Below are 25244 nucleotides of genomic sequence, written 5' to 3'. Positions count from 1 at the left end.
TGCAGTGTTGGGCCACCACCTGGAATGCAGTGCACTGTGCTGTGAGATGTGCACCTCTGCGAGGGAGCTCTGGGGGCTCACGGCCTCACCCGAGCCTGCTGTGCAGCTCCCAGGGCATCGCACAGCCCATAGGATCATAGAATCAGTAAGGCTGGAAAAGACCTCTGAGCTCATTGAGTCCAACCATCAGCCCATCGCCTGCATGCCTGGCTGTGTGCAGACCAGCTTTACCCAAGAACTGGAGGTCGGTGCCACCTCTGTGCTCAGTTCTGGGGCCGCTTTAAAAGGAAATTCTTGAATTGAAGCCTTGCCTGTTTGGGTCAGAATTAGGAATTTAATTTGCCCTTCCTCTTCCCCCCCCCCCCATCCACTTTGTTTATACGATTGCATTTTGCACTTGTGTGTTCTTCCTGTGTCTCAGGAAGATCCCAGCGAGGTGGTGGTGCTCACCATCAGGAGAGCTGATAGAGATGGGAAGCAGTCCCTGCCTTACGTACCCAGGGCAGGTTTTCAGATAGATCCAGCATAAGGGTGAGGTGGGCTCATGTCCCGAGGGCTGTGCTCAGTTCTGCATCTTGCCCTCCAAAGTTTCACCTAGAAATGTTTTTGGAGGAAAGTTCACTGCTGTGTGAGCTGAATGTGCCTGGCAGATATTTCTCTTTTCTGCTTTGTTCCCAAGAGGAATCCATTCTTCATTCTAAGGATCCAGCTGCTAATTATAGTAGTGTATATTAATAATATATTAATAACTGAATCCTCCTCCACCAGCACTGTTAGACGAACAGTTTTTGGCAAGTCCTTCAGTCCTTTGGCCTCGTGATTCCTGTCCGAATTCAGAACTTGATTCCTCCAGGGTGAGTGGGGATGCCTGATACTGAACCCTCCTTAGTTCATAGAACAGAACCACGATGAGATCCTGATCTCTTAAAGGGTTAAACCGTGGAACTTGAACTCAAGAGGTGCTTAAACATCTCTGGAGGGGAACCAATGGAGAGAGCTGTGAGTGCCGGGCTGCTGCCACATCGTCCTCACTGCTGAGTGCTCACAGCTCCCCGAGTGCTGGGGATGGGGGAAGGGAGGCTCCCATCTGTGCCAGGCAGCAGAAAACCAAAGGTTAAAAGGTCCTGTAAAGAAGTGAGCAATCATGTGGCACCTGCTGCTGGAAGCCTTTATCTGCCCTGCTTTGGTGGTTAATCGCTTTCAGATAAAGTTGTCCTTTTTTTAAGGGGCTGCTGGTGCAGATGACGTGGGAGGGCAGGAATTCCTGGGGCCGTTGGGTTTTCCATGTTGGGAAGCAGAGCGTCCGCTGCTGCTGTATCAGAAATCAGCCTGCATTTTTATTTGGAAAAAGGTCGGGGTGTGGGATGGGGTCACTGCTGAGCTGCCTTCCTGCAGGGCCAGCGAGCAGGTGTGTGTGCTCAGCTGCCCACGGCTGATGCTGTGCTCAGGGGAAGGAAGGGGGAATTTTGGCACTCGGGTTGGGCGGAGGAGCTCAGGGTGGAGGTTGGCCTGCTAACTCCAAGCAGGAATATATGCGGGATCCTCCGGGAATGGGCAAGGAAACGAAGCAGGCACTGCTTGAGCTAAGCAATGTAACTGCAGCCTGACAGCATGGAGCGAGCAGAAGGTAAAGCTGCCTTTCCTCGTCCCTTCCTATGTGCAGAATCTGTGTGCGGTTCCTCCTTCCTTACTAATCCTACCCACTGATGTGTTTCTCAGATTTAATTATTGAATCTAATAGGAGCACTTTTCGTTGGCAAGTTGTGCAGCCAGGGTTCCAGCTCCGCCTGCAAACCATCACCTGAAGCTCAGGGTATGGGGGTTTACTGACCAGGATTCTGATGCATCACGGTGCCCAAAACTGGCGTAAACCAAAGAGTGAACCTGCAATGTTTGTGGCTATGCTGTATGAGGTACAGCTGAGAGTTTGTCTAGCACAAAGTCAGCTGTTCCACCGAATCCTTTGCTCCACAGCACCGACCCGTGGATGCTAAAGGTGGAGGAGCAGGCGCAGCCAAGCAGTGACCCAGGGGCTGCTACAGAGCAAGTTTTTGAGCCAACTTAATAAATCTTCTGTTCCTGAGAACGGCGGAGTCATGAAATTGAACCAGAGCCTCTGGCACCCGCTAAGAAATTGCAACCTTAGCTCAGTAGGAAGTGGGAATCTGTTCTACATTATTAACATTCGGTGATGTTTTCAGTAATTGAGCCGGGGCTGATTCATGCTTATGTGTATCCCTGGAACCTCTGCAGGCATCAGTTCTGTGCCTCCATCCACAGGGTGGCAGCCGAAGGCTGTGCAGCACTGCTCGCCAGCGGAGCGCCTTGCAAAGGCATCTGTAGCTCAGCAGCTGAACTCCTCATGGCCAGCAAGTTCTGGGGGTTTGGTAGCTGTGAAGGGCAGTTTGGCAGATATTCAGATTTGTGTTGAGTGCATTTTATTTGAGGATGTCTCTCCCTGTGGACAACAGCTTCTGGGAAGGCTGTACAAGGACTGCTTGAGGTTGTTTAAAATGTCACATCCCGTTGTTTGACTCGCTGCTTGCTTCAGAATGAGAGAACGATACCAAGGGAGGTAAGGCATGTGCATCTTTGCCTGTCTGCTCATCAGCCGCAGGAGGTGGAGTTTCATCCCTCTCTGTTTTGTGCAGCAGTTTTTAAGCACAGAGGTTCACCCTCTGAGCACCGCAGACAGCGGTTGTTCCTTGTTCTGTGATGCAGTGATGCACTGCTCGGCAATGGGTATTGGCACCCAGTGTGCTGAACACAAACCAGTTTCCAAGTATTCCAACCTGGAAGGCTTTGCTCTTGTGAGACTGCAGCGAATTGCATTCGATAACTGAAGTTCAGCAGGGAGAACGTCTTGCTGGCTTGCTGCGTGTTGGCAGCACTCTTTGCTTTTGTCTTGCAGAAAAAAAATCCTGGATTACTTGTTGTTGTTTCAGAAAAGGGGGAAATGCATCCATTAGATATGTGTAAGGATCTGGATTCAGAGCTCCAGCACGCTGCCTCCAGATAAGGGTGTCAGTTTCAGGTCCGTGATCGCTGTGATGCTGAGGGTCATCCATTGCTACAAAGGGAAGGCATTTATCATCTTAAAGCTTCCAGGCTGTGTACTGTGTCCCTTGGCTCCAGACATGGAGCTCTCCTGGCTCAAGAGGTGACAGCACTGATTTTCCTTTCCTTGCAGACGAAACTCAGGGCACGTGGGGCTGAGAGGAGCAGCAGGGCTGAGTGAGAGCAGCTCTCATTGCTCTGCACCGCAGTAGTGCAGCCTGCAGAGGGCTGGCATTGAGCTGTCTGCCCTGCAGGAGCTGCGCTGCTTTGTGAGCAGCACAAGGAGGTGAACGCAGGCAGAGTGGAAGTGCTCCTGGAGCATCAGCTGCTGTACTGTAACCTCAAACCATTGTAAACATGGCATCAAAGCCGAGTTTTGAGGAGAGATAAAGGGGACTTATTGTGATTAACAGGTGACAAAGATCACCAGCCTCATAATCTCTCAGATCAGCACCTGAATGCGTTGGGCAAAGCAAAGCCCTGCAGATAGAGAACTTCATCCTGTGCTCATTAACCTGCAAATCAGACTGTAAAGAGCTGATTGAAAATCAGGCTTTTGAGATTCCGTGAGCTGAAAATTCAGTCCAGATTGGAACACAATGACAGCTCCCAACAGCCAGGACCAGCATGGGAGGGAAGAGCAAAGGCCTGGAAATGGGAAATACTCAGAGGAGCCTTTTCAGGGCAGCTGCAGAATGCTTTAAGTGTGGTCCTGAGATCTCATTATCCTTTTGTCCTCTGCTCATCAAATACCTCAGCGTTGTCTGGCTGTCTCCCCTCACTCCCCATTCCATCCTTTGCAGTCGGATGTGTCGTCCTTCTCTCCTGCCTGTTGAATGCTCTTGCTGCATTATAGTCAGACAACATTTTGTGGCAACTTCTGTGATAAAAGTTTCCATTGGCTGTGAGCTGATGCGTGCAATGTGTTAGCATGGGGATAAGCAGCAAAGAAGAGAAACCTGTTGTTGGATGTGAGTGCAGGAGAGCGTGCTGCCCAGCTGTCCTCGTGTGATTATCAATGATTGATTTGCTGCTTTAATATCTAACTTAGGGAACTGTATTTTGGATCTGCTGTCAGTATTGTTTCCCATGAAACCTGCACTTGCTGCTCTTCCATCCCCAGCTTATGGAGAGTTCCTTTGCTAGTGGCAAATTTCCAGCCTGTAGGATTGCATTGCTGGGATGCTGTACTTTTCCAGTGGTTTCCAGACGAACTGTATCAGTGCTTCAGATTTTCTCTGGGCTTTTCTTCCATCCTTTGATCGCCATACAGCTACGGAGATAGATCTGTGCAGTAAGGATACTTGAAATGCCTGCAGTGTTTGGAATAGTGGTCTTGTGCTTTTGCAAAAAGCTCTTCCAAACGTGTTGATAGGCTGGATAGCCATCTGTATGCTAACGAACCGCCTGCGGGGAGCCCAGCCTGTGCCTGGCTCCCTTTACCCATCTCATCCAGAGCTGGAGGAGTCACAAGCCTTGTCCTGGCTTCTGAGATGGCCTCCGGTATTGTCTGGGGAGTGCAGGTCAGACTCACTCCTGAGCTAGAAGGAGGATTTGGACTGAGGAATCGGAGTCACCATCACCATGAGCCATGTGCCCATTAGCAGAGGTTGGCACTTCTTATTCTGCACCATTCACCCTTTATGTGGGAGAGTTGTCCCTCCACAGCATCTCCTTTCTCTGCAGCACATGTTCTCTATTGCAGGTTTGCTGTTGCATCCTTGGTTTGCCAGCTTGGATATCCAGGCTGTCATTTGCCCTACTTGGCCTCTCCCTTTCTATTTGTGTTTCACTGCTGCTACTTGAGCTGCTGGTGAGCAGTTGGTGGGATCCATGCTTGTGTCATAGTGCCCCAATTAAAAGAATTAACAGTGAAAGTTGGTGTTTTCTTGCAAGGAAATGCAACGTGTTGGGTCATTTCCATAAGGTCTGCACGGACCATGTGGCATTTGCTTGAGTCAGTAGGATGGCAGAGATAGTGCACTTCATTGAGCATCATAATACTTAAAAATCAAAACCTCAGGGATTGTTTATATGCCACTTTTGCTGTCTGTCTCCTTCAGCTTGCTGTGATCTGCATTTCTTCTGCTTTGGAGAGCAGTGCATTGCTCTTCATCCAGCACTCAGCCCAGCCCTGCTGTGTGGCTGCATCCCAGCTTGCTGCCTCCTTTCAGCCACTCCTGCAGGTGTGCTGTCTGCTGTTTGCATCTGAAATGGTACAGCACAGCCACCTTCTTTCATCACCAAAAAAGTAGGCTGTGGCTGCTTCCTCAGAGAAAGCAGCAGTGTTGCTGTGCAGTGGCTCTGCTGATTTGTATCAGAAAAGTTGTTTACCTCATGCTTGTAAAATGGCCTTGGGTGAGCTCGGAGCAGCAGGGAATTGTGTAAATGGAAACCAAAAGTCAGCAATCAATAGAGCTGCAGCCCCAGCTGTGCCGCCCTGCCTCGCCAAATGCCTCATCTGAATGTTAACTCACTGCTGCAGGTTGGATGCAAAATTGTTAACGATGCTTTAAAATATTCCTATTTTGTGTAAGTTCTCGAGGAGCAGAGGGAAGGTGTGGGAAGAAGCAGGAGTAAGAGACAACATGTCATTCCTCTTGCTATGCTCACACATGCTGTATCCGAGCTGTGCTGAGTGCAGCAATCTCACGTTGCTCACACGAAGCAGGAGCGTTCCTGAACGAGCCCAGTGTTCCCCCAGCACCACGTCGTGTGCGTTGGGTCCTTCTATGGGCAGAGAGTTGCTCTCGTCCTTCCTCTGCTCCCTCGCTGCATGCATGTGGCCCCTGTGCTCTCACTGTTGAATCCTGCAGTCCTTCAAAGCATGAGATCCAAGTTCCACCAATGCAAAGCCATTGCCATAAGCTGCCCACCTTGCTTAGCTGCACCATGACCTGATAGGCGTGTTTCAGGATATTCCTTTTCCTACTGCTCTCAGTTCGGCTGGCAGTATATTTTACAAATGCACTCTTCCTGTAGGTGGCTTATTGCTTCTGGATGCTCTGCAAAGAGCAGCCATCCTACTTGTGTCAAAAGCTGCAGAAAGTGCTTATTGTTTCCTTAATGTGCCATTACCTGGGCAGCCCATTTGCACAGCATAAAGGGGAGCGAAGAGAACTGCTTGTCTACAAAATTAGGAGCTGCAAAGCTTTTGCACATCAAACAGCAGGTTTTTGTTCACGAAGCAGCAGATTCCTAGGAGGCAATCATCGCTCTGAATTTTAGGCACTTCCAGTGTTGGAACATCCATCACAGCCAGTGTTTCTGTCTGGGTAATCAATGGGAAGAAATGAGCTGCTCTGCAATGCATTCCCATGATCAGCCCTAGAGGCTCTTGCTGAAGGTGATGAATTGCACCCTGGAAGTGCAGTTTGGTGCGGGCAGACCAATTGTGGACATCTCCATTGTAGCAATCTCCCAGAGCGCGATCCATCGCCTGCAGCCCCAGCGTGGGTGGCCTTCAGCCTCCTCGTGCTCTTTGGAAGCCCATGCAGTGCACTCAGAGCAGTTCAGGGCCTGGCTTGTCAGGTGGAACACACACTGTGGTTGTTGGGTTGGTTTCTTCTTTCTTGACACTTAAGTGCAAAGTATGAGCTCCCATGGAAGGACCTCTGTGCAGCCAGAAGAAGCCTTGTTAAGTGACCATAGAACGGCTTAGGCTGGGGGGGACCTGAAACGCCATGGAGCTCCAACCCCTGCCATGCAGGGCTCCATCCAACCCAGCCCTGAATGCCTGAAGAGCTGGGGCACCCACAGCTCTCTGACAGCCTGTGATGGAGCCTCTGCTCAGTGCTGCCAGCCATGCACCTGCTAAGTCAGTGCTGGGCATGAGGTCATGCAGAGAGGGCTAAAAGCCGTGGGGCAGTTGATTTTGGGATGATTCGGCCTCAGGGACTCGTTGGGTTTTTGCCGTAGTGTAGCAAAGTCAGTAATCTTTCTAATAAATTGCTGGATCAGATGAAAAATCTGTTCAGCCCATTGCTTTACATGGGAAGATGGTCTGCAGAGGGCAAAGCAGGCAAGGAATCCCTGGGCAAATGAACTGCATTCCTCGATAGATCTTTATCCCTTTCTTGGCTAATTACCCATCCACATCTTTGATACTCTGCTAACCTGTGGCAGTGATAGACCTACAAAGGAATGTTTCATTTCAGACACTCTGGCTCTTCTGCTGTGAGCCGGCGTTAATCATCATTCCCCATTACCAGGCTGAAGAATCCAATCTAATTAATCTTTCCTAAGATGGAAGCCAATCCACCAGCATGGAAATGAGCCTCACCGCTGTGCTCTGTTGCGGCGCTGCTGAATTCCTCTTAAGTTCCCCCTCTGTGAGCCTCTGTACAGAGTTCAGTTAAGATATTTTCATGTGAATGATGCTGGGATCTCCCGGGTTCAGTGAAATCCAATGGTAGCACAGTCTCTGTGTTAGCTGCGTGCTGCTCGGTACCAGGGGGCTCGCTTTGCTCCAGTGCATGGAGGTCATTTCTTTCCTCTCCTAACCCTTTCCTCCTTTGTGTGATGCCTGCAGCTCAGCCAGGTGCTGCTGTGATGGGTTTCACACTGCTGAAGGCAGCAGATTGCAGGGATATGAGGGTGCATACAGTGCAGGAAGGAGGGTCTGAGCAATGTGCAGTGCAGGAGTTCTTTCTTGAGCTCTTCATCTGAGCAAGAGCTGTTTGGTTTTTCTGCTAACGAGCGTAGTAAGACATGGATGGGGGTAAATGATACACCACATAGTTACACTTACTTAACTGGACTTGTTCAATGCTGAAGAGTTCGTTTAGAGGCTGCAGGGAGGACAGAATGCATGCATTTCTGTATCCCCTGCTCACAGCAAGGATGTCCCAGAGCGGGCGACAGCAGCAGTGCTAGCAGACAGAGCCAAATGATGTTTGTAGATAGGAAAGAGAATAACATCTCAGCTGTGGAGCTCACTGAGCCGTGAGGGCAGAGCGTCTGCTTTCGTTCCTATCGTAATCTCTTTTGCCTTTTCTTGTTGCTCCCTTCCCTGCAGGTCATACCTGACCCCGGTGCGGGATGAGGAGGCGGAGTCGCTGAGGAAGGCGCGATCCAGGCAGGCCCGGCAGACGCGCAGATCCACGCAGGTGAGGGATGGAGGTCCTCATCTCCACGTGTGGGTGGGAAGAGCTGCTGTGCGAGGAAGCACGGCTGTGCTGTTAAATGGCTGCTTGGTGCGAGGGCCTCGTCTGCCCTGACAGCGCTGGGGGGATCCTGATAATAGCACACACGAGGAGTTGTTATAAAACCCTCTGAGCACATGGAGGTGAGATGGCAGAATCCCCATTTCTCCTGAGCAGCAGAATAGCTGCCTTTAGCTGGTAGCTTGATCATGGATGTTTGGGTTGCTGTGAGGCTGTGCTTACGTGGGCACACTGAGGAATGTGTGAAAGGCAACCAAATGCTTTTCTTTGTGTTAGCATAACGTTGAGGCCCACAAGCATTAGGTGGGCCAAGCAGAAGCACCTTAAACCTGCTGTGTGAGCTGGAAGACTTGGAATGTAATTGCACAAATGAAGGAATCCTGACTCTCCGTTGTCTCCAGGGTGTGACGCTGACGGACCTCCAGGAGGCAGAGAGAACCTTCAGCCGCTCCCGGGCAGAACGACAGGCTCAGGAGCAGCAGAGTGAGAAGGCTGAGAGCGCAGAGCCTGCTGAGGACAGCAGTGAGAGGCAGGAGACCCGCACACGGTGGAGCAGAAATACAGACGAGGAGGTGATCCTCCTGCATTGCCTCTCATTGCTTGTGGTCACTGAACCCTTTAGGCTAGCTGAGAGAAATTCTTACGGGGTTTCCTGTTGATTTTAAGGGGGGCTGTGATGTGCTGGAAAGATGCTGAGGATTATCCTTGCCACAGAGGGGTTGCACTCCTGATTTTTTTCACTCAAAATCATTTGTTTCTGAGATAACTCATTTGTGTTACTGGCAGTAGGGGCAAAGCAGTGATCCTAGGCTTCCCAGCAAAGGAACTATACAGTGTTCATGTCCATAGCTGCACAGTGCTGTTAATGTTTGTTCCAATCTGATCTGGTGGATGGTGGTGAAGGAAATATTACTCTCCGAAGGATTACTCAGCTGCCTGAAGTCCCAACCTTCCTTCTCGTTCTGCTAACTGGTTGTCGTGTCTGTTTGTTTGCAGACTGTTTATCGGCGATTAAGGTGCCCAGTGCAAGCAGACAAACCTACAACACCTGTATCTCCTTCTACGTCAGCTCCTCTCCTTTATACGAGTTCTTACCTAACTCGAACAAACAAGTATCTGGGTCTTGACTCTGGGAATCCAGCAGACTTCAGAGGTGCAGCCACAGAGATGGAGAAGAACGGTACGTGCCCGGCAGGAGGACGATTTGCAGCTCAGGGATTTTGATGAGTTTTAGAACTTGCAGTGCATACAGTAAATGAGTGTACTTCTTCTGAGGGGCAGTGTGGGAAGCTGCCGTCTCAACAAACAGACATTAGGTGTTAATGTAGGGCAAAGCCCACTGCTTGTAGGAGAGGAGCATAGAAGAGGTTTGCATTTTGAGTACGTAACATGAGTCTGTGTTGTATTTAGATCTTAGAGCTGGGGTACTGATTCTGCTGCTATAGTTTGTCCTGAGAATAGAAGTAGGCTGTGGTGATCTGGTGAGAGATGACAGCTGGTGTGATCTCTTTGGTCTTGGATGAAGGAAGGAACGTGAGTAGCCAGGTGTGGTAGGGTGCTCCGACTCCACTTTATTTGGCTTACTCACTCTGTAAGGTAACACAAGCCAGAATGGCCTTGATCAGCTTGAAAAGAAAGGTAGTGCCTTAGCAGAAGTGCAGATGCAGATCACTGAAACCAAAGCAGTCTTTCTTTGCTTGGCCAGAGTGCGAAGACGCAGATGTAGACGACAGATCTGCCAACAAGCAGTCGATCCGAGAGAGACGGCGGCCAAAAGAGAGGCGAAGAGGCACCGGCATCATTTTCTCAACAAAAGATGTGAGTTTGGGTTCCTTAGAGAAGTGAAACTTGCTTTGTCATATTTTGGGGAATTTCTTTCCAGTTCCAAGCTTAAGACTTTTTCCCAGGTCCGTTGATTTCCCTTTGGCCCATCCCTCTGCAGCTCCTATTTCAGACTGGCTCTTGCAGAGGAATCACATCACCCTTTGGGCCATGTAGATCCAGGAGGCAGGCTCCGAAAGGCCTGGCTTTGTTTTTAACGAGTCTTCAGAAGCACTCAGATCACAGCAGCAGTCTTGGGAGTAATGCTTTCTCCACTACTCAGGTCTTCTACATAGGCATTAGATCACCTAACCTTACCTGGTGATCAGCCAGAAGCAGCTCAGTGGGCACTTATTCACTTATTTTGGTAGAAGTGTTCATAGCTGTAACATCAAATCATAAATAACATTTTATCTTGCTATGATATTAAAAAAAAAAAAAAAAGAAAGCAACACGACTGTTCCCGAGACTGCCTCATGATAGCATTTGCTTTTCATCCTAGGATGATGACGACATTGATGGAAATGAGGAAGTGAAGGAAACTCGGGTGAGTGAGAACATCTCCGAGCAGGCAGCGCTTTGCTCCTGGGTGCCGGTGGCAGTAATTCTGTGGCTGTGCTTTTGTTCATATGAGAGGTTCATGAGCCGACTGGGAGGGAGCCGGGGGCAGTTTGCTTCCTGAAAGATGCAGAATATCTGCAGACCGACCCAAGTGCCAAAATCAGCTCCGCACAGGAGAAAGCGTGCTATGGAGAGAGCTGTCAGAGCAGCGGTGTCCATGGAGCAGGGCTGCCAGGTCTCTCAGAGAGACAAAGCGTGTGACCTTGTGTCTCAGCACCATCCTGACCACGTTGGTTTGGATGGCATGTTTTGTGTTTCTAAAATCTGTGCTCTTGTCTCCTCGTGGATTTGTTTCTGTGCAGAAGGCTGTCTTGCCAAGCAGCAATCAGAGATTGTTCTTTGTTCCCCTGTTATTGCAATAGTCTCATTATCCTCTGAGGCCCTCTCTTGATAATAATTGTTGAGTCCTTCCAAATTGACTTGGTTTCTTTTGTTGCTGTCTGTCTTTGTCTAAAACACATTTGAGCCTGACAACATGACTTACTCCAACACTGTTAAAGCTGAGTACATTTCCAAGCTCTCAAAGTGTGATGTGCAAACCTAGGAAAACAGCGAGCTGAAGGTTGCATGGAGGTCAGCCTGCTTGTGCACATTTAATCTCTGATAGAAACGTTGAACTCAGAGTAGCTTCTCACAAGCTTTGCAATTCAGTACAGTGATGGAAGCATTTGTTGTATTGAAAAGGAACTATTCTTGGTTTTCTTCCTCCTATGCTTGGTCCAAATGGGGCAAAGTCATGGTTGGACTCCTGGGGGTCACATGGAGCTGCGATGGCTCTTGGCACATCCGTGTCTTTCAGTGCCAGCCTTTGCTTTCCCACTGCTTGCTTTGCAGGTGTGAAACTCGGGGTATTCCTTCCCATGGTGTGTGCTGGGCAGGGGGTGCTGACTGTGTGAAGTAGCCTCGCACTTCCAACGGTACTCATACCCAGCTCTGTTAGATCTTCCACTGGAATGTGAATCTTTCGTGCCATATATCATCCTTAAAATTGTTCTGCAATTTCAGTCATCTCACCTTGAGACTGAAAGAGATTTATCTGAAAGTGTTTACAAAGTAGAAATAACAGGGATGTCTTATTTTGTGCAGTCCTCCAGCGCTGTCATCTTGGTCACTCTTCCCCAGTTTATTTTACATTGAAATCACAGAGGTTTCTGTGCTGCAAACTGCCCCTCGGGTTGGCAGGAGTCACTGAGCAGCTGCTGGGACACAATTCCAGCACCAAGCAGTTAATGCAGTTCATATTCATTACTCTATCAGTAATAACTTGCTGTTCTGGACCGACAGGTGCAGCCATCATTGCTGTGAATTTGAATGTGGTAAAATGTCCCATTGCAGACCCTCAAATCCCCCTGAGTTTGTGAGCAGCTTTTTCATCCAGTGTTTGTATGTTGGCTGCTAAGCAGTCACATTGTCACGGGAGCCAAGCAAGGCCCTGCTTCAATTCCCTCTAGCAAACTGTGCAGCAGTGAAGCTCAGCAAAGACGAGGTAGGTGCAGCCTTTGATAGAGGAACAAAGACAAGTTGTTGTAATTCTCAGAAGTGGATGAAATGTTTTGGCTGAGATTTACAAACCCAGCATGGGAAAGCAGCCCAGGCTCTCTGGCTGAGTGGTAGGCAACTGAGAGCAGTCTCCGAATAGGATGCGTCAGGAAACCTTCATTTGTTTTGCTACCAGCCCTGCCTTTCTCCTGGTGATATAGACTGCTTGGATACATTGTGGAAAGTTGGAAGAGCAGACAAAGTTTTATTGTGGAATAAATGTTCAAGGGCAGAAGGGCTTTGGCTGGAAAAGGCCTCTGGGGAAGCAGTTCTAGGAGGGTTTTTTTGCATGGTTCCACTGGGAGGAATGTGTAAAGGAAAGAGCCTTTGTTGGGATTGGGCAGACCTGAGCTCAGAGCAGAGAGAAGGAAAGAGCTTGGCCTCCATCTGGGCTCTGCTTCCCAAAGTGAGAAGTTGTGAGAGTGCAGGGGGAGCTGAGCAGTGGGGTGGGCTGCAGTGGGGTGGGCTGCAGTGGGGTGCCTGCGCTGCTCACTGTGAGCCAAAGGCTGCAGGGCAGCAGTGAGAATAGCATCCAGTGGGGTCAGCGTGTGCCAGTGCTGGGTGGTGGGTATGGGTACACATCCATGTTCTGGTATGATTTTGGAGGGGGTTTCCACATCCTTGGCTCTTTCTATCTTTGACTTACACCTGCTGTCTGCAGTGCTGTTACCTAGCAGGAAAAACTGGGTCCAGTCTGGAAGAAAGCTGTTTCCAAATGACGTACTGAGTATACGAGAAGAAGAAAAATGCTTGCAATAATTTAGAGCATTTATCTACTTGTAGTCCTCTTTAGTGGCATTACAAGTGTGTCTCACCCATGTGCTGCACAGTTTCTCAGGGGAAAGCTTTAAATCCAGCAGAAGGCGCTGAGTGTCGTTGATGACATCCCAGGCAATCAAAGTGTCAAAGAAAACATCTGTTTCCATGGACTTCCCTTAGGACGGTCTGTATGGCACAGCATAAAACTCAGACACGTTAATGGCATTAACTTTGATGCAGGGATAACACTGAAGCATGCAGTTATGGGTTACAGTCATAGTAAGGTGCTAAATAAACCCCATTCTCAGCTCTTGGACCTTTGATTTATGAATTGTGAGTATTTTACGTTCTGCAGAATGCTGCCTGAGCCCACCCTGGTCTGTAACCAATTCCTCCTCTGCCTGATTGTGTGACTGACCTGAAATCAGCAGGCACAGGTGAGGGCTGATAGAAACAACGGCTCTGGTGGAAGGGCTGCATTTCTAAGCTCGATTCTGTGAGTTCCAAGGGAAGGAGCATGAACTGAAGAGTTTGTTAGGCAAACCGAATGTCCTGACATTGGAGCTGTTCCACAGTGTAGCTTGGGAGCCCTTATTTGGGGATGTCACGGTTCTCTCCTATATTTTTGCTTTTAGTGGCATTTTATCTCCCATAGAGGCTTCCAATTCAGCCTTTCTAACTGTGCTGTTTATCAAATCCATCTTTTAAAAAAGATGACCAACCCGAAGATCAGAAGCAGTTGTGGTTGGTGGTGTTCCTTGCCTGTTACAGCCAGTCTGCATCTGTCAGAGCCCTCAAGTCTTGCCTACCTCCATGGATCCCAGCACAAAGCACAGCACCCTGCAGGCTGTTGTCATGTTGTGGACTGTCTTTTTAAGCTAAGAAAGGATGCGAGTCCTCTGCTTTCAGGACTCAGATTGCCTAATATGGTAAGGTATGTCTTCGCAGCCCGCTCTGTTTTGCTGAGATACGAGGGAAAATTGACTCATAAAAGGGAACAAAATAGGTGAACTTCTTGCCAGCTGATAAGAAAGGGAGCTCTTTTAACCTAGATAGCATGATGTGATGTTGTTCACCGTACACCTTATTGCTGCCAGCCCAGGGTCCCTTTGGGGCAATGAGGATGCAGTGTTTTGCTTCTGAATGTTTACTTCTAACATAGATGCGGTGCGATGAGGGAGCGGAGCCACCTGGCCCACATCCCAGGTAACAGAGGTGGTAGCTGTGCATCACTTGTGTGGCTATAGTTAAATTATGGAGGGCTTAATTATGTTTAAAGGGAGACTACGAGAGATTGGCTCTGTTTAGTCTTGTTTATAAACAAAAATGCTGTAATAGGTTGTGTGTGCTGCAGCAAGAGGGGATCTTGAGCATGTGTACAGCTAGCAGTATAAAGTTGGATCTGAAATAGCAGAAAATTGCTGCAAGAGCACGAGTTAGTGTTTTGGCATAGAGCTGAAATGTGGTGAAGAACATTTTTATTGCTCTTGGAGTACCCTGGCTTCCTTGGGAGCTGGAAGGGGGAGGCACCGCAGACATTAAGATTCATTCTGTGTGCTTCTCTAACATTTTTTTCACATCTGCACAGATGATTCTCCTCTGTTGGTTCTTCCTAACCGTAGTGTTTTGAGCAGAGTATCAGACTTGCTGCCTGCCATCCCTGGTGATACAGCATTTAAATGGCTGTCCAGTCCCTATTTACGGCTCTGGGAAAGCACATTGTTCGTGCTTAAAGGACAAGCAGTCCAAGTCTGCTATGCAGACTACAGGGTTACAGCTAAATGCGTTCAGGTTAATTCCTGTAATTCACCAAGCTGCTGAATTAGGAAGGTGTAATGTGAAGCAGTGTCCACGATGGAGATGGGTAACACAAAACCATGATGGGCAGCGAGTCCCAGGGAGATGAAGCAAAGCAGTGAGTCCTCCAGGAAGGATTTACAAGGTCACAGAGCCGTGGCTGTTCACAGTAACTTTATGCCTTAAGTTCTTGTTTGGTAACTTACTCTCGCAATTTCAGTATAGTTCAGGGTGACAAATCTTTGTAGTTGTCAGCAGGTGATTGCTCCTGAAGCCGTGGAGCTGAGGTTAGCAATGGATCGGATACCCAGCAGATTCCTTGGCTTTTGCTGGCGTTGCTGGGAGGTCTGTGCTGGCAGCTCCAGTTATCCCATTTCATCCCAGGGTTCAGTTCCTTTGCTCACATGGGACCCGACTCACATGTTCCCAGTGATCCTCCTTCCTTCCCAGAAGGGGCTGGGAGCAGTGTGATGGTGCTGCAGTGGGATCAGTGCCATATGTGTGCATCCCTCCTGTGCTGTGTGAGTGTGGCATGTGCACTCAGGAGCCAGGACTGGCTGCAGGAAGTGCGGTTGCTGGGCAAACCTAGCTATTGTTTTCAGGCTGATTGTGTTTGTAATTTTTGATTTTAAAAGCTAACAACATCTGTTTATGCTTATACATATCTGCAACATGCTGAAAATTACGGAGGGGAGCGACATCTCCAACCTCTGAGGTACCCATAGCAGCCCTCCATCCCTTTGGAGCTGCTGGTTGTACCTCATTGTCCATCAGCCCACAGTGCAGACATCTCTCCTGATGTTCTCCAGGAAAATCCAGCCTGCAGGACAGACACTGCTGATGTCTGGGCGGCGCTTCTTGGCTGTGTCAGGTGGGCAGGGCTGTCTGCCTCGGGGGAGATGTTCATGGCAATAGGAGATGGCTTCAGGGGATGCAACACAAATGGAGTGCAGTCAGTGCTTCCTTCCCAGTGCTTCTCACTGCCCTGCTGGCCATGGTTCCTCTCCCAGATGTGCCCAGAAGGAGTGAAAAGCAGAAGTTTCACTCTCACATGGCTGAAAAGGAATGAAGAGTGATCTGCATTTGTTTGGAAAACTGAACTCAAATTCTCTGGCAATAAAATATCTTTTGGAAAATAGCACTGTAGGAAAAATCGCGTGTTCCAGTGACTCAGGGGTGGTGATGTTGTTTGTCACCCTTGTCTTTAAAAGGTCACTTTTTGTTCGGAGTTTATATCCTCCCGCATGCTTTTCTGCAGAAAGAAGCCTCCCGTTTGGGAAGTCGCCGTTTGCTTTTGGTCCTGGACGTGCAGTTTGTCTCTTAGGAGTAACTCCGCTTGGCAGAACCACCGTCATTGTTTGATGTGTCCGGATGTGGAGCCCTTAAGCTGTGAAACTCCTTCCTGGCAGGGATTTGCCCCCAGCTTTGGTTTGTCCTGCCTCAGTGTGTTTGCTTTACTCACTCTGGTAGGCACCTCGCACACAGTGAATGCTGAGCACTGCTTTTTTAATAGGCTTTTCTTTCATTACTCCTAGATTGCATCCTTGGGAGGGAACGTAACCTTCTGCACCACAGTCTGTTGCTGCTGTTGAAGGAAGGCCAGGAATAGCTTGAAACACAGTTAGATAGCAATGTGTTGAAGCTGCAGGTTTGTTGAGCATTGCGTTGGGTGAGCTGGCTGCTCCGTGGCACAAAGGCCCTATGGGCATGGAGGGGGGGGCAGGTGGGACATGCACACACGTTGTGCTGACTCTCTGTGAAGTCTGCGATCCTCTGATGGGACTGTGAGTGCTCAGAGGGTTTTAATTCTCCATGTCATATTTTGGAAGGTCTCGTAGCTGGAAATGGCCGTGTTTACATCTGGTTCTTATATTCCTGTTGGCTTTCTTCATTTCCCTGACTCTGCCTGTTAATATCTGGGAGTTTCTGTTGCGTTCTTCTTTGCAGCTCACCATATGTTTGCTTCTGCCATGCTGGGGAGGAGGTAATGTCACAAACCTCTCACAGAGTGCAACTGCTGAACAACTTGAGCTGGGACATATCATGTTCTGACACTGCTTTGTCATTCATTGGATGAAGTCACTTGGTTTTGGCATCAGCAGTGCTCTGAGATGGACCTCAGAGTGGATGAGGAGATCAGCCCTCCGGCGCTCATCACACTGCTTCTCTGAGCAAAACACAGCACTGATGCTGGGAGTGGAGCCTGACTGGGGAAGGGCACAGTCAGCTTCTGCAGGAGCATGAAGCAAATGGGCCGTGCACAGCAGCCCTTCCCGGCATGTAGGATTATGGTATTAAAGTTGGGAGTGCTGGGGCTGCCCCTGCACCATCCAGTTGCATTTACAGCCTTGAGGAGAATCCCTTCTGTTTGTTATTCCTGATTATTGATACCATTGCCATCCGGCTCTGTAACCTCTTACTGACATCCCTTCTGGAGGTGATGAAGTCAACGCCCTGAAATCCTTCTTCCTTTTCTGCAGACTTTTCTTTAAGCTCCGTCCTCAGCTGGTGCAGTTGGGGACGTCCCATTCCAATCACTGTGTGTCCCTTCTCGTCCTGTTCCAAACATCTCCGTTCAGACCCATAGAACTGCCTGAATGCTCATCTCCCACGTGCATGATGTGAGGCCTGTAGGTGATAAAATGAGGTTTCTGTGCTCACAGTGATGCTTCTTTTGACTCTTTCACCATTGCTTTTTATTTTCTATATTTGTACGAAGGCAGGAAGATTCTCAAGTTTTAAATATGAAATGTGCTATTCTCAGCCCACGCTAAAATTATCTTCTGCTGCAGCTTAATGCTAATCCAGGTAAGCCTAATGGGTACAGCTTCCAGCATTTCTATGGTAAATTTAGTGATGGGAGTAAAAAGTGGAGTCACGTATGATGCTATACGTACAGTTATAGAACGGCAGCAGTGTTTGGGAGGGGAGGAAAGGAGGATCCTCTCCTTCTGCTTCGTATCCACGAGACATAATGCCAGGTCTGCTCCTGGGAATCCTGCTCAGTGCACTGCAGAGCAGAGCCTGCTCACTTCCACAGTTTGTATTCCATTTATGGCAAAGTGCTGCAGTGCCTTTACATCACGTTTACAACAGAGCTTATTGCCTGACCAATAGTTTCTTTGCTACAGCCCTTCAGCCTTCTGCTGCCGAACAGAACCGCTGCTGCCTTTTTCAGTCCTAAATAAACCCTGTGAAGCTATAACTGAACCTGTTAAAGCTTGCATGTAATTTTACAGTGATTTATTTACAGTGTTTTAAAGTAGTTTTTTATATAGCATGTATTTTTCAGTCAACTTCATCATCCCAAGTAGCAGCAGGCTGATGTGACTGTGCATGCAGCTCTGACCCTGTGCTGTCCCACATAACAGCACTGCTCTGGATTCGCAGTGTCTGCAGCCTGGATTGCAGCTCATGGGGAACATGGAGTTGGCCATGCAAGAAACAAGGCTTATATTGCAGCCTTGAAGACAAACTTTTCATCGCATCTCCCAGGCTAGTTAACAGCACTGCTAATTTCGGACCAACTCATTAAGCATTGAAACAAACAGCTTCTCTACTGGCAGAATCTCACTGCACAAAGGGTGTGGGGTACAGAGGATCAAGAAGCGAGGGCAGCAGTGCCAGTAGGATTCAGCCCTCTCTGTGCAGCTTAACTCCATTCCCCACATCTCATCAGTAGCTGAGACCTTCTGACCATGAGGTTCCACATAGAGGGACAGCAGAGAGGTACCCCCGTACCGAGCTGTGATGGTTGCTGGTATTGGAACCTTCCATCTGTGGCACCCCAGGTGTTAAAGCAGTGCCCTGGGCTGTCAGAGCAACGCTGGGCTTGGCCACAGGCATTGCCTTCACCAATAGCAGTGCTCACACCCAAGCACGTGGGTATAGCAGAAGGCAAATGCAAGGCGTGTGGGATTCTTCCAGGGAAGGAAGTAATTGTTGATGCTTTGTGAGTGGAAAGGCTTCAGGACGACCTGAGGTGGATGGTATGGAAGAATTGATTACAATATTGGCCACTGTGTAAATGTTGCTTGGATTCTTCTTGTTTTGAAGGAGGTGCCCTTCGTTATGGATTTTAGCTTTGCATGCCAACCCAATAACAGAAAAGCAATTGGAAATCCAATCCAGAATCTACTCTTTCTAGCTTGCATCAATAGTTCAGTACTTACTGAGTATTTTGTGTTCAAACTGAGTTTTTCTGGGGTTTTTTGTTACTTTTTTGTTTTGTTTTCATGGAATCATAGGATGGTTTGGGTTGGAAGGGACCTCAAGGACCATTGGGTTCCATCCCCTGCCATGGGCTGCTGGGGTTTGGTTGTGTTGTTTTCTTACAGGCTATTTTAGACCCAGAACAACTCTCTTATGGCAGATAGGAGGACAGGACAGTTCAGTTCACTCTGTTTCTCCAGAGAGGCGTCATGAGAATGAATGTGGCTTCAGAACGGATGAAGTATTACCTAAAATATGCAGTCTGGATTTCAGTATTTCCCTGGGCTGGAACAGCACCAAACGCGCCCTCCTCCTGCAGGTGCAAAATCCAGAAGTGGAGGCTGTGAAGGTTTGTGATTGAGCAGCAAACAGAAGTCCGGGGGTCCCAGCAGTGCCGGGGCTGTTTGCACTCTGACCTGAGTTGTGCCCAGAAGTGCTGCTCCACGACAGACTGATGCTGGAGCCTTCTGACCTGCTCAGCAGGGTGTGTGCTGGTGGGCAGGGATGCTCCGATGCTCCCTGGCTGTGTTTGATGTCATAGATGGAGTTGAGGAGACCCAGCCAGGAGATGCGTGGTGTGGGGAGCATCCTGCTGCCGTGTGGCCCCAGTGCTGTCTTCAGCTCAGCCCCTCTGTCAGCTGAGCCATGCAAATGCTCTCATCTGGGGAAGCAAATGGTGCTCCTCAGTGCCTCTCTGCCTGGGGGAGATAGGGAGGTTTGGCTGCAAATGAAAGAGAAGTCAGCTGAATGAGGAGTAATTCAGCGGCGTACGAGAGAGCGTGGCAAACCTGAGGTGGAAAATGACAGGGAGGACTTTCAGGAGATTGGCTTGGGATGATTTGTTCCAAAAATACCAACCGCTCTCCCTCATCCTTCAAGTTTTATTAGGATTCAGCTCTCCCAGGAGGACTCCTGCGGTCCTGCACAGCTCTGTGGGCTCACATCGCTCTGCAAATCCTGCCTTTGTTTCCCATTCTTGTCTGCTGTACTTTGTGAAGGTACTGCTGCTGAAATCTGCCTCATCAGCCCAATGTTGCGTAGGTGAAGTCTTCCAGCACAGGTAAAGAGGATACTTGAATGAACCCTCTTTCTGATGTGTCACCTTCTTGTATACTGGTCTTCCTCCCCAGTTACAGAAATAGGGTCTGTTTGGATAGGAACACGCGTGGCCTTTCCAAAGGAAGGGACAGGACAGCTATCCCAAAGGAAAAGTGTCTGAAAAGGGATCTGACCCCGCTGCCCTAAGACAGAAGGTGCTCCAACTGCAGTGCTCACGGATGAGAGGGGTTTTAACACAATGCTGCCTGTAAATGGAGTTCAGGCTGAAGTTACTGCCTGGGCAACACGTGGTGGTGTGGGCTTTGTGACCAGTGATGTGGCAGAGCTCAGGAAAGGTGTTGGGGCCGTGGGGGGGGGGGTTGGATGTGTTGTCTCTCATCTATTTGGTAGCTGTACAAATATGCCCTGACAAAACAAGCAGCACCACATCGATGGCGCAGGACGGGCTGGTGCTGCATACTGAGGAATATCCTTAACAGACAGAAGCAGTCGCATCTAAACCACGACCTTGAGTATTACAAACATGGGGATGTGAGGACAAGAGAGCTGCAAAGGAAGGTCGGGTTTCATACTTACACAGGGGAGAGCTTGAAAGTAAAGCTGTATGAGGCGGCAGGAAGAAAGTGTAAATTAGGCACCTTTGTTGAGGTAAGGATGGAAGCCGACGTGTTTTGCCATATTGCATCTCGTTTGCTGTCTCTCTCCTGCCTAATAAGGATGCTATTCCTCGTGCTACCCCTTCTCTTTAAAATGAGTTATTGTCCACTAAGATGCGTTTTGTCAATCTGTGAGGCATCTGCACTGGATGACTAATTAACTTCTAATGAGTAGGGAATAGAAAGCTCAGGTTTTGTTGTGCTTTGAGGCTCAAGCTGTGAGTTCTGTGCTCAGCGCTGCCGCCCCTCCCCAGCAGAAACGCCGCAGTGAGTCCTGGAGGACTGCAGGGGTGCAGAAAGCTGAGATGTGGGGCTGTTCAGCTCCACCTCATGACTAAGCTGGGCTTTGTCAGCCTTGTAATCGTGATGGAGGTTGCCACACGAGTTAGCCCGGTTCAGTTACTGATGTTTTGAAACCTCAGAAACAGAGCCTGAAAGAATCATAGGATCATGGAATGGTTTGGGTTGGAAGGGACCTTAGAAATCACCGCGTTCCCACTTTCAAGGTTGCCCAGGTCCTCTTGGATGGCATCTCCTTCCTCCTGTTGTATCAGCTGCGCTGTTCAGCTCAATGTCTTCTGCAGACATGCTGAGGGTGCAGTGGATCCCACTGTGTGTCATCAGTAACGATGCTGAAGAGCGCTGCTCCCAAGGCCAGGAGCGATGGTTCTCCGTTTCCAGTCACCAGGGGCTCCATCTGACAGCCACAGCTCTGGGATATGGAGGGGGGGAGCATGGCAGCCCCATCAGCAAATCCCTCGGGGCCCCGGGGTGGGTATCATCCGATCCCATAGCCCCGTGCACATTCAGCCCTATCAGCTGCCCTCAAAAGCACTCCTCTTACAGCGGGGGGATTTTGCTCCCCAACTCCTGCCCACAGCTTCAAGGACGTGAGATGTGGAGAGCCTGAGTGCCACCAAATGCTGAGGCAGAGAACTGTGGAGTCCCTCAGCTTTCTCCACGTCTGTTGTTGCCAGGAGGGCCAACCCATGTGTGCAGGTGCTATAAATGTGCCTTTAGTGTCTGAATTGCTGTGTTGTCACCGCTCTGTGCTGTGGGGAGGCGGGGATGCTGGGCTGATGAGTGCGACAGATGCGGGCTGCAAAGATCAAGGTCCTGCCACGGTCTCCTTGAGCAGCAGGGTGCCCATTGCTGCCTTCTCATGTGTCTGAGCTTCATCTCCATACCTTTAAAAGGGAATGCAGAAATATTTCCGGGCAGATTTGGACCTCTGCAAACTTTTTTCCCTTCCTGCTGTCAGTGGAGGTTGAATCTCCTCCTTCCTTGCGGTGAAGTACTGAGTGGAAACCTGACCTCAAAGTGACTTTGCCAGAGAAGGGGATCCGGCGGGCACATTCCCCACTGTGTGGTCACGCAGTGATGCTGTGTCGCTTCTCCTGGTCATGGCAGTGCTGAATGATGGGAGTCAACCACACGGCTGCATCCCAGGAGCCCTTCCCGAGTTGTGTGTGTTCGTACAGGTGCACAATTACCAGGCACTGTGCAGAAAAGGGGCAGTATTTCAGACTAACGGGTATGTGAGAGTGATGATATTTTAGAAGTACTTCATATGGATGTTTTTTTTGCACTGACTATGAACTACTCCATGATAAAGCAACCTGCAGGGCTGGGGCAGCGCGTGGCTGCAGGTGGGCAGGCCCCAGCATGCTGGTGGGTCAGTGGCTGCTTTGGGGGCTGTGAACGGGTCTGGATCAGCCTCAGTGTCTCTGTGTGCCACCACAGCACTGATGCTGATCCACTTCAGCACAGGTAGCTGAGCCAACGCCCTCCCAGTGAGAAAAGACAGAACTTTGTACCTTACAGCTGCTGGTGGACTCTCAGATTGTACTTAGCATATAAAGCTGTTAAATCAGTGCACTGGAGGGCACATTCCCTGTGCTTGTGGCAGCTGAATGCTGTGTGCTTGCTCAGCTGGCACTGTGAGCCATCCCCTTGCGTTTGCAGTGCTGCACTGCTGGCAGGGAGCGGGACGTTCAGCTCAGCAGAGCTCCCTGAAGGTTACTGAGAGGTGTGCTCTCCCCACCCTTCTCCCTTCCCTCCGTGCTCTCTCCCCTCCCTCCTCCTCCATCCCCAAAGCTCATTCCAATGAGCGTGCATTGCACAAGCTCGGTGTCGCCTTCTCGCTGCTCAGAACAGGCTTCTGAGCAAACAACAAAAATCCTGTTGTGCTGCATGAATGCGTTCCTCCCTTTAATGGTATGAACTGCTCCGTGTCCTTTAAAAGATCTCCCTTTGTCACAGCTGTGAAATGCGTGCTCCGGCTGGCGGCTGCTCAGCCCTGCACACTGCAGCCCTCCGACCTCAGCTCTCAGCTGCCAGGCCGTGGAAGCTGGGAAGTTTTTACTTTCTCCCCCACCTTCTCTTTTTTTCCCCCCTTCTCCCCTACAAGTGGCAGCTCAGACCCCAAGCTGAAAGTGAATCGCAGCTGCTGGCCGCCCTCCAGCATTCCTGGCTGCAACAGTAAGGATCTGGAATGTCAGCGGCAGCGCGGGGTGGGAAGGAGCAGCGCGTGGGGAGCGGCGCCCGGAGGAGGACGGAACAAAACACAAGTTGGGCTGGCCTGCCCCTTCCCAGACCCGTGTTTGTTCCTGATTTATGCTTTGGCGTTTCTCTTAAAGCATGCAGCTCGGCACAGCCACGGCAGAGAGCTCGCAGCAGCGTGCCGGAATGCAACAGGTTTTTGGTGGTGGTTTGGGTTTGTTTTTTGACTCTTTGGAGAGTCATCTAGTCTAGAGGCACTCAGCTGTTCCCCCGGCTCTTCCCATTGAGCTGGGAGTCCTTTCCTCGTGCAGCTTTTTGGGAGTCCTTTCCTCGTGCAGCTTTGGGAAGGAGCCCCTGGTCCTGCGGCTCCGGATAGGAGATGTCCCTGCGTGGGCACTGCGGACACCACCTCTTCTGCTCAGACGAGGAACCTTTCAGAGCCTCAGCTCCCTCTGCAGCAGATTAATGCCTAAAATCATACACCTGAACCGGCAGGGTTTAATTACCAGAGCTGCGAATAGTTTAATTAGTTTGTTCTGACCTTGGAAGGAGGACCTGCCCAGCAACGGGAGGGCGCAGCTGTATTGCTCTGCGGTGACCCAGCAGGGCCATGTCGTCGCTGTTCACCAGGAGCAAGGAGTACACGCGGAGCAGGAAGTCCCAGTCAGATTCACCCCCGTCCTCTCCTTCCCCGATTGCAAAGACGCTCAGAGTAAGCAGCTTTTCCTTTCTGTGCTCAGGGCGACCCGCTGGGGTTGGTGGAATGTCCTCGGATTGCCGCGGCTGTGGTTTGCTTTGGAAGGATTGTGGTGTAAAGTGAAACTCGGGAAGGTGACTGTGCAGCAACAGGTTGGGAAGGCTGCACGTTCCCGGAGCGGTGCTGATTGGCACCGGTGCTGCGGGGAGCTGCTGGGATGGTGTTCCCCCCGCCCTGAACTCACAGCAGGCACAGACATCTCTCTCCATAGGTTTTGTCTGCGATGAAAATGAGGCAAAACCTGAGCAGCTTGATAAGCTGTGCGCTTCCATCAGCGCTGCGATGCTGCCGGCATCCAGCTGGGGGCTGTGGTCTGGTTTGGTAATTCCTGCAGCAGAAAAATAAAGAGAAGCACCTGCACCAGGAGGAGCAGCAGGGCGGGATGGCGGCCAGTGTGCTGCTCTGCAGAGGTGTTTGGGGAATGGGAACGCTGCGTAATAGTGCTGGTGTTGGCTGGGGAAGGCTCTGGGAACCCCTGCATGCCCATGAGGGTATGGACAGCCTCTTTTAGCCAAGGAGTGTTGGCCATCCTGGAGGAAGTCCACCTTCTCCTGGAGGAATGAGCCTAAAAAGGCAGGTCGATTTTAGATGCAAACATCGCAGTAATCTGAGCAGTGGGGTTTGCTCAAATCAGGTGTGCATGGTCTGCTCTGTTGCTCTTGGTCTGGAAGCAGCGGCGTGCTGGCTGTGCAGGGGCTGTTTGCCCCACTGTGGGGCAGTAGCAGTGGTGCTGCCTGGGGCATCCCTGGGGGTTTGGGGTCACCCATGGCCACCCCCTTTGAGCTGGGTCCCATGGCAGCCTGTGGCTCCTGGGAGTCTGCAGCAGTACTGCCAGCGGGTGCAGGAGGTTGGAACCCTTCACATGTGTTCTTACTTATTGTGTACAGCTGAGAAAGGTTTAGATTTCTCTCCATAACCAAGTTTTTCAAAGCCTCCTTGCACACATAAGCGTAGCAAACATCCCTCAGGCTGTGGCTGTTCCTGCACTGTGTGCTGTGTGTGCTGCTGCCGGTCAGTCGGGGCCCCGTGGTGCTGTGAGTTGGAAAGCAGGTGTGTGAGCAGGGAAATCCTGCAGGTAATGGAGGTGCTGGTGCAGGGTGTAGCATCAGAGCATCACCTGGGGAGAGCCGTGCCCTGGGTGCAGAGATGTGGCTCACAAGGCAGTGTAGGAAGCAGCCCTGGTGTGTCAGGGCTGTGGAAATAGCCGATGCTTTGGCAGGGTTTGCTTCCAGCTGAAACAAAGTCTCTGAGTTTACTCCTTCTCCAAGCTAACGTAATTCTGCCATGAGCAAAAGCAAT

General features: G+C 50.1%; 1 protein-coding gene across 18 annotated transcripts in view; it reads left to right on the top strand.

Annotated features, from left to right (window-relative positions):
- PPP1R12B (protein phosphatase 1 regulatory subunit 12B) overlaps nt 1-25244 on the top strand; it is an 86158-nt gene that overhangs the window by 40531 nt on the left and 20383 nt on the right. For 17 of the 18 annotated variants that reach the window (XR_005841867.2, XR_005841866.2, XM_040652776.2 and 14 more), the window contains 5 exons: nt 8075-8165; nt 8624-8794; nt 9219-9402; nt 9928-10040; nt 10546-10590. Coding sequence is in view for 16 of the 18 variants with exons in the window: in XM_040652776.2 (XP_040508710.1) it covers nt 8075-8165; nt 8624-8794; nt 9219-9402; nt 9928-10040; nt 10546-10590 (604 nt within the window). In the remaining 2 variants the exon portion in view is untranslated. Of the gene's footprint in view, nt 1-8074; nt 8166-8623; nt 8795-9218; nt 9403-9927; nt 10041-10545; nt 10591-23346; nt 23901-25244 lie in introns of those variants that run through there. The other variant, XM_040652777.2, reaches the window with a different exon arrangement.

Source organism: Gallus gallus, chromosome 26 (assembly GCF_016699485.2).
Source record: "Gallus gallus isolate bGalGal1 chromosome 26, bGalGal1.mat.broiler.GRCg7b, whole genome shotgun sequence".
Taxonomy (NCBI): Eukaryota; Metazoa; Chordata; class Aves; order Galliformes; family Phasianidae; genus Gallus; species Gallus gallus.
Note: the sequence above shows the minus strand (reverse complement) of the source record. Positions and strands in the feature narration are given on the sequence as shown.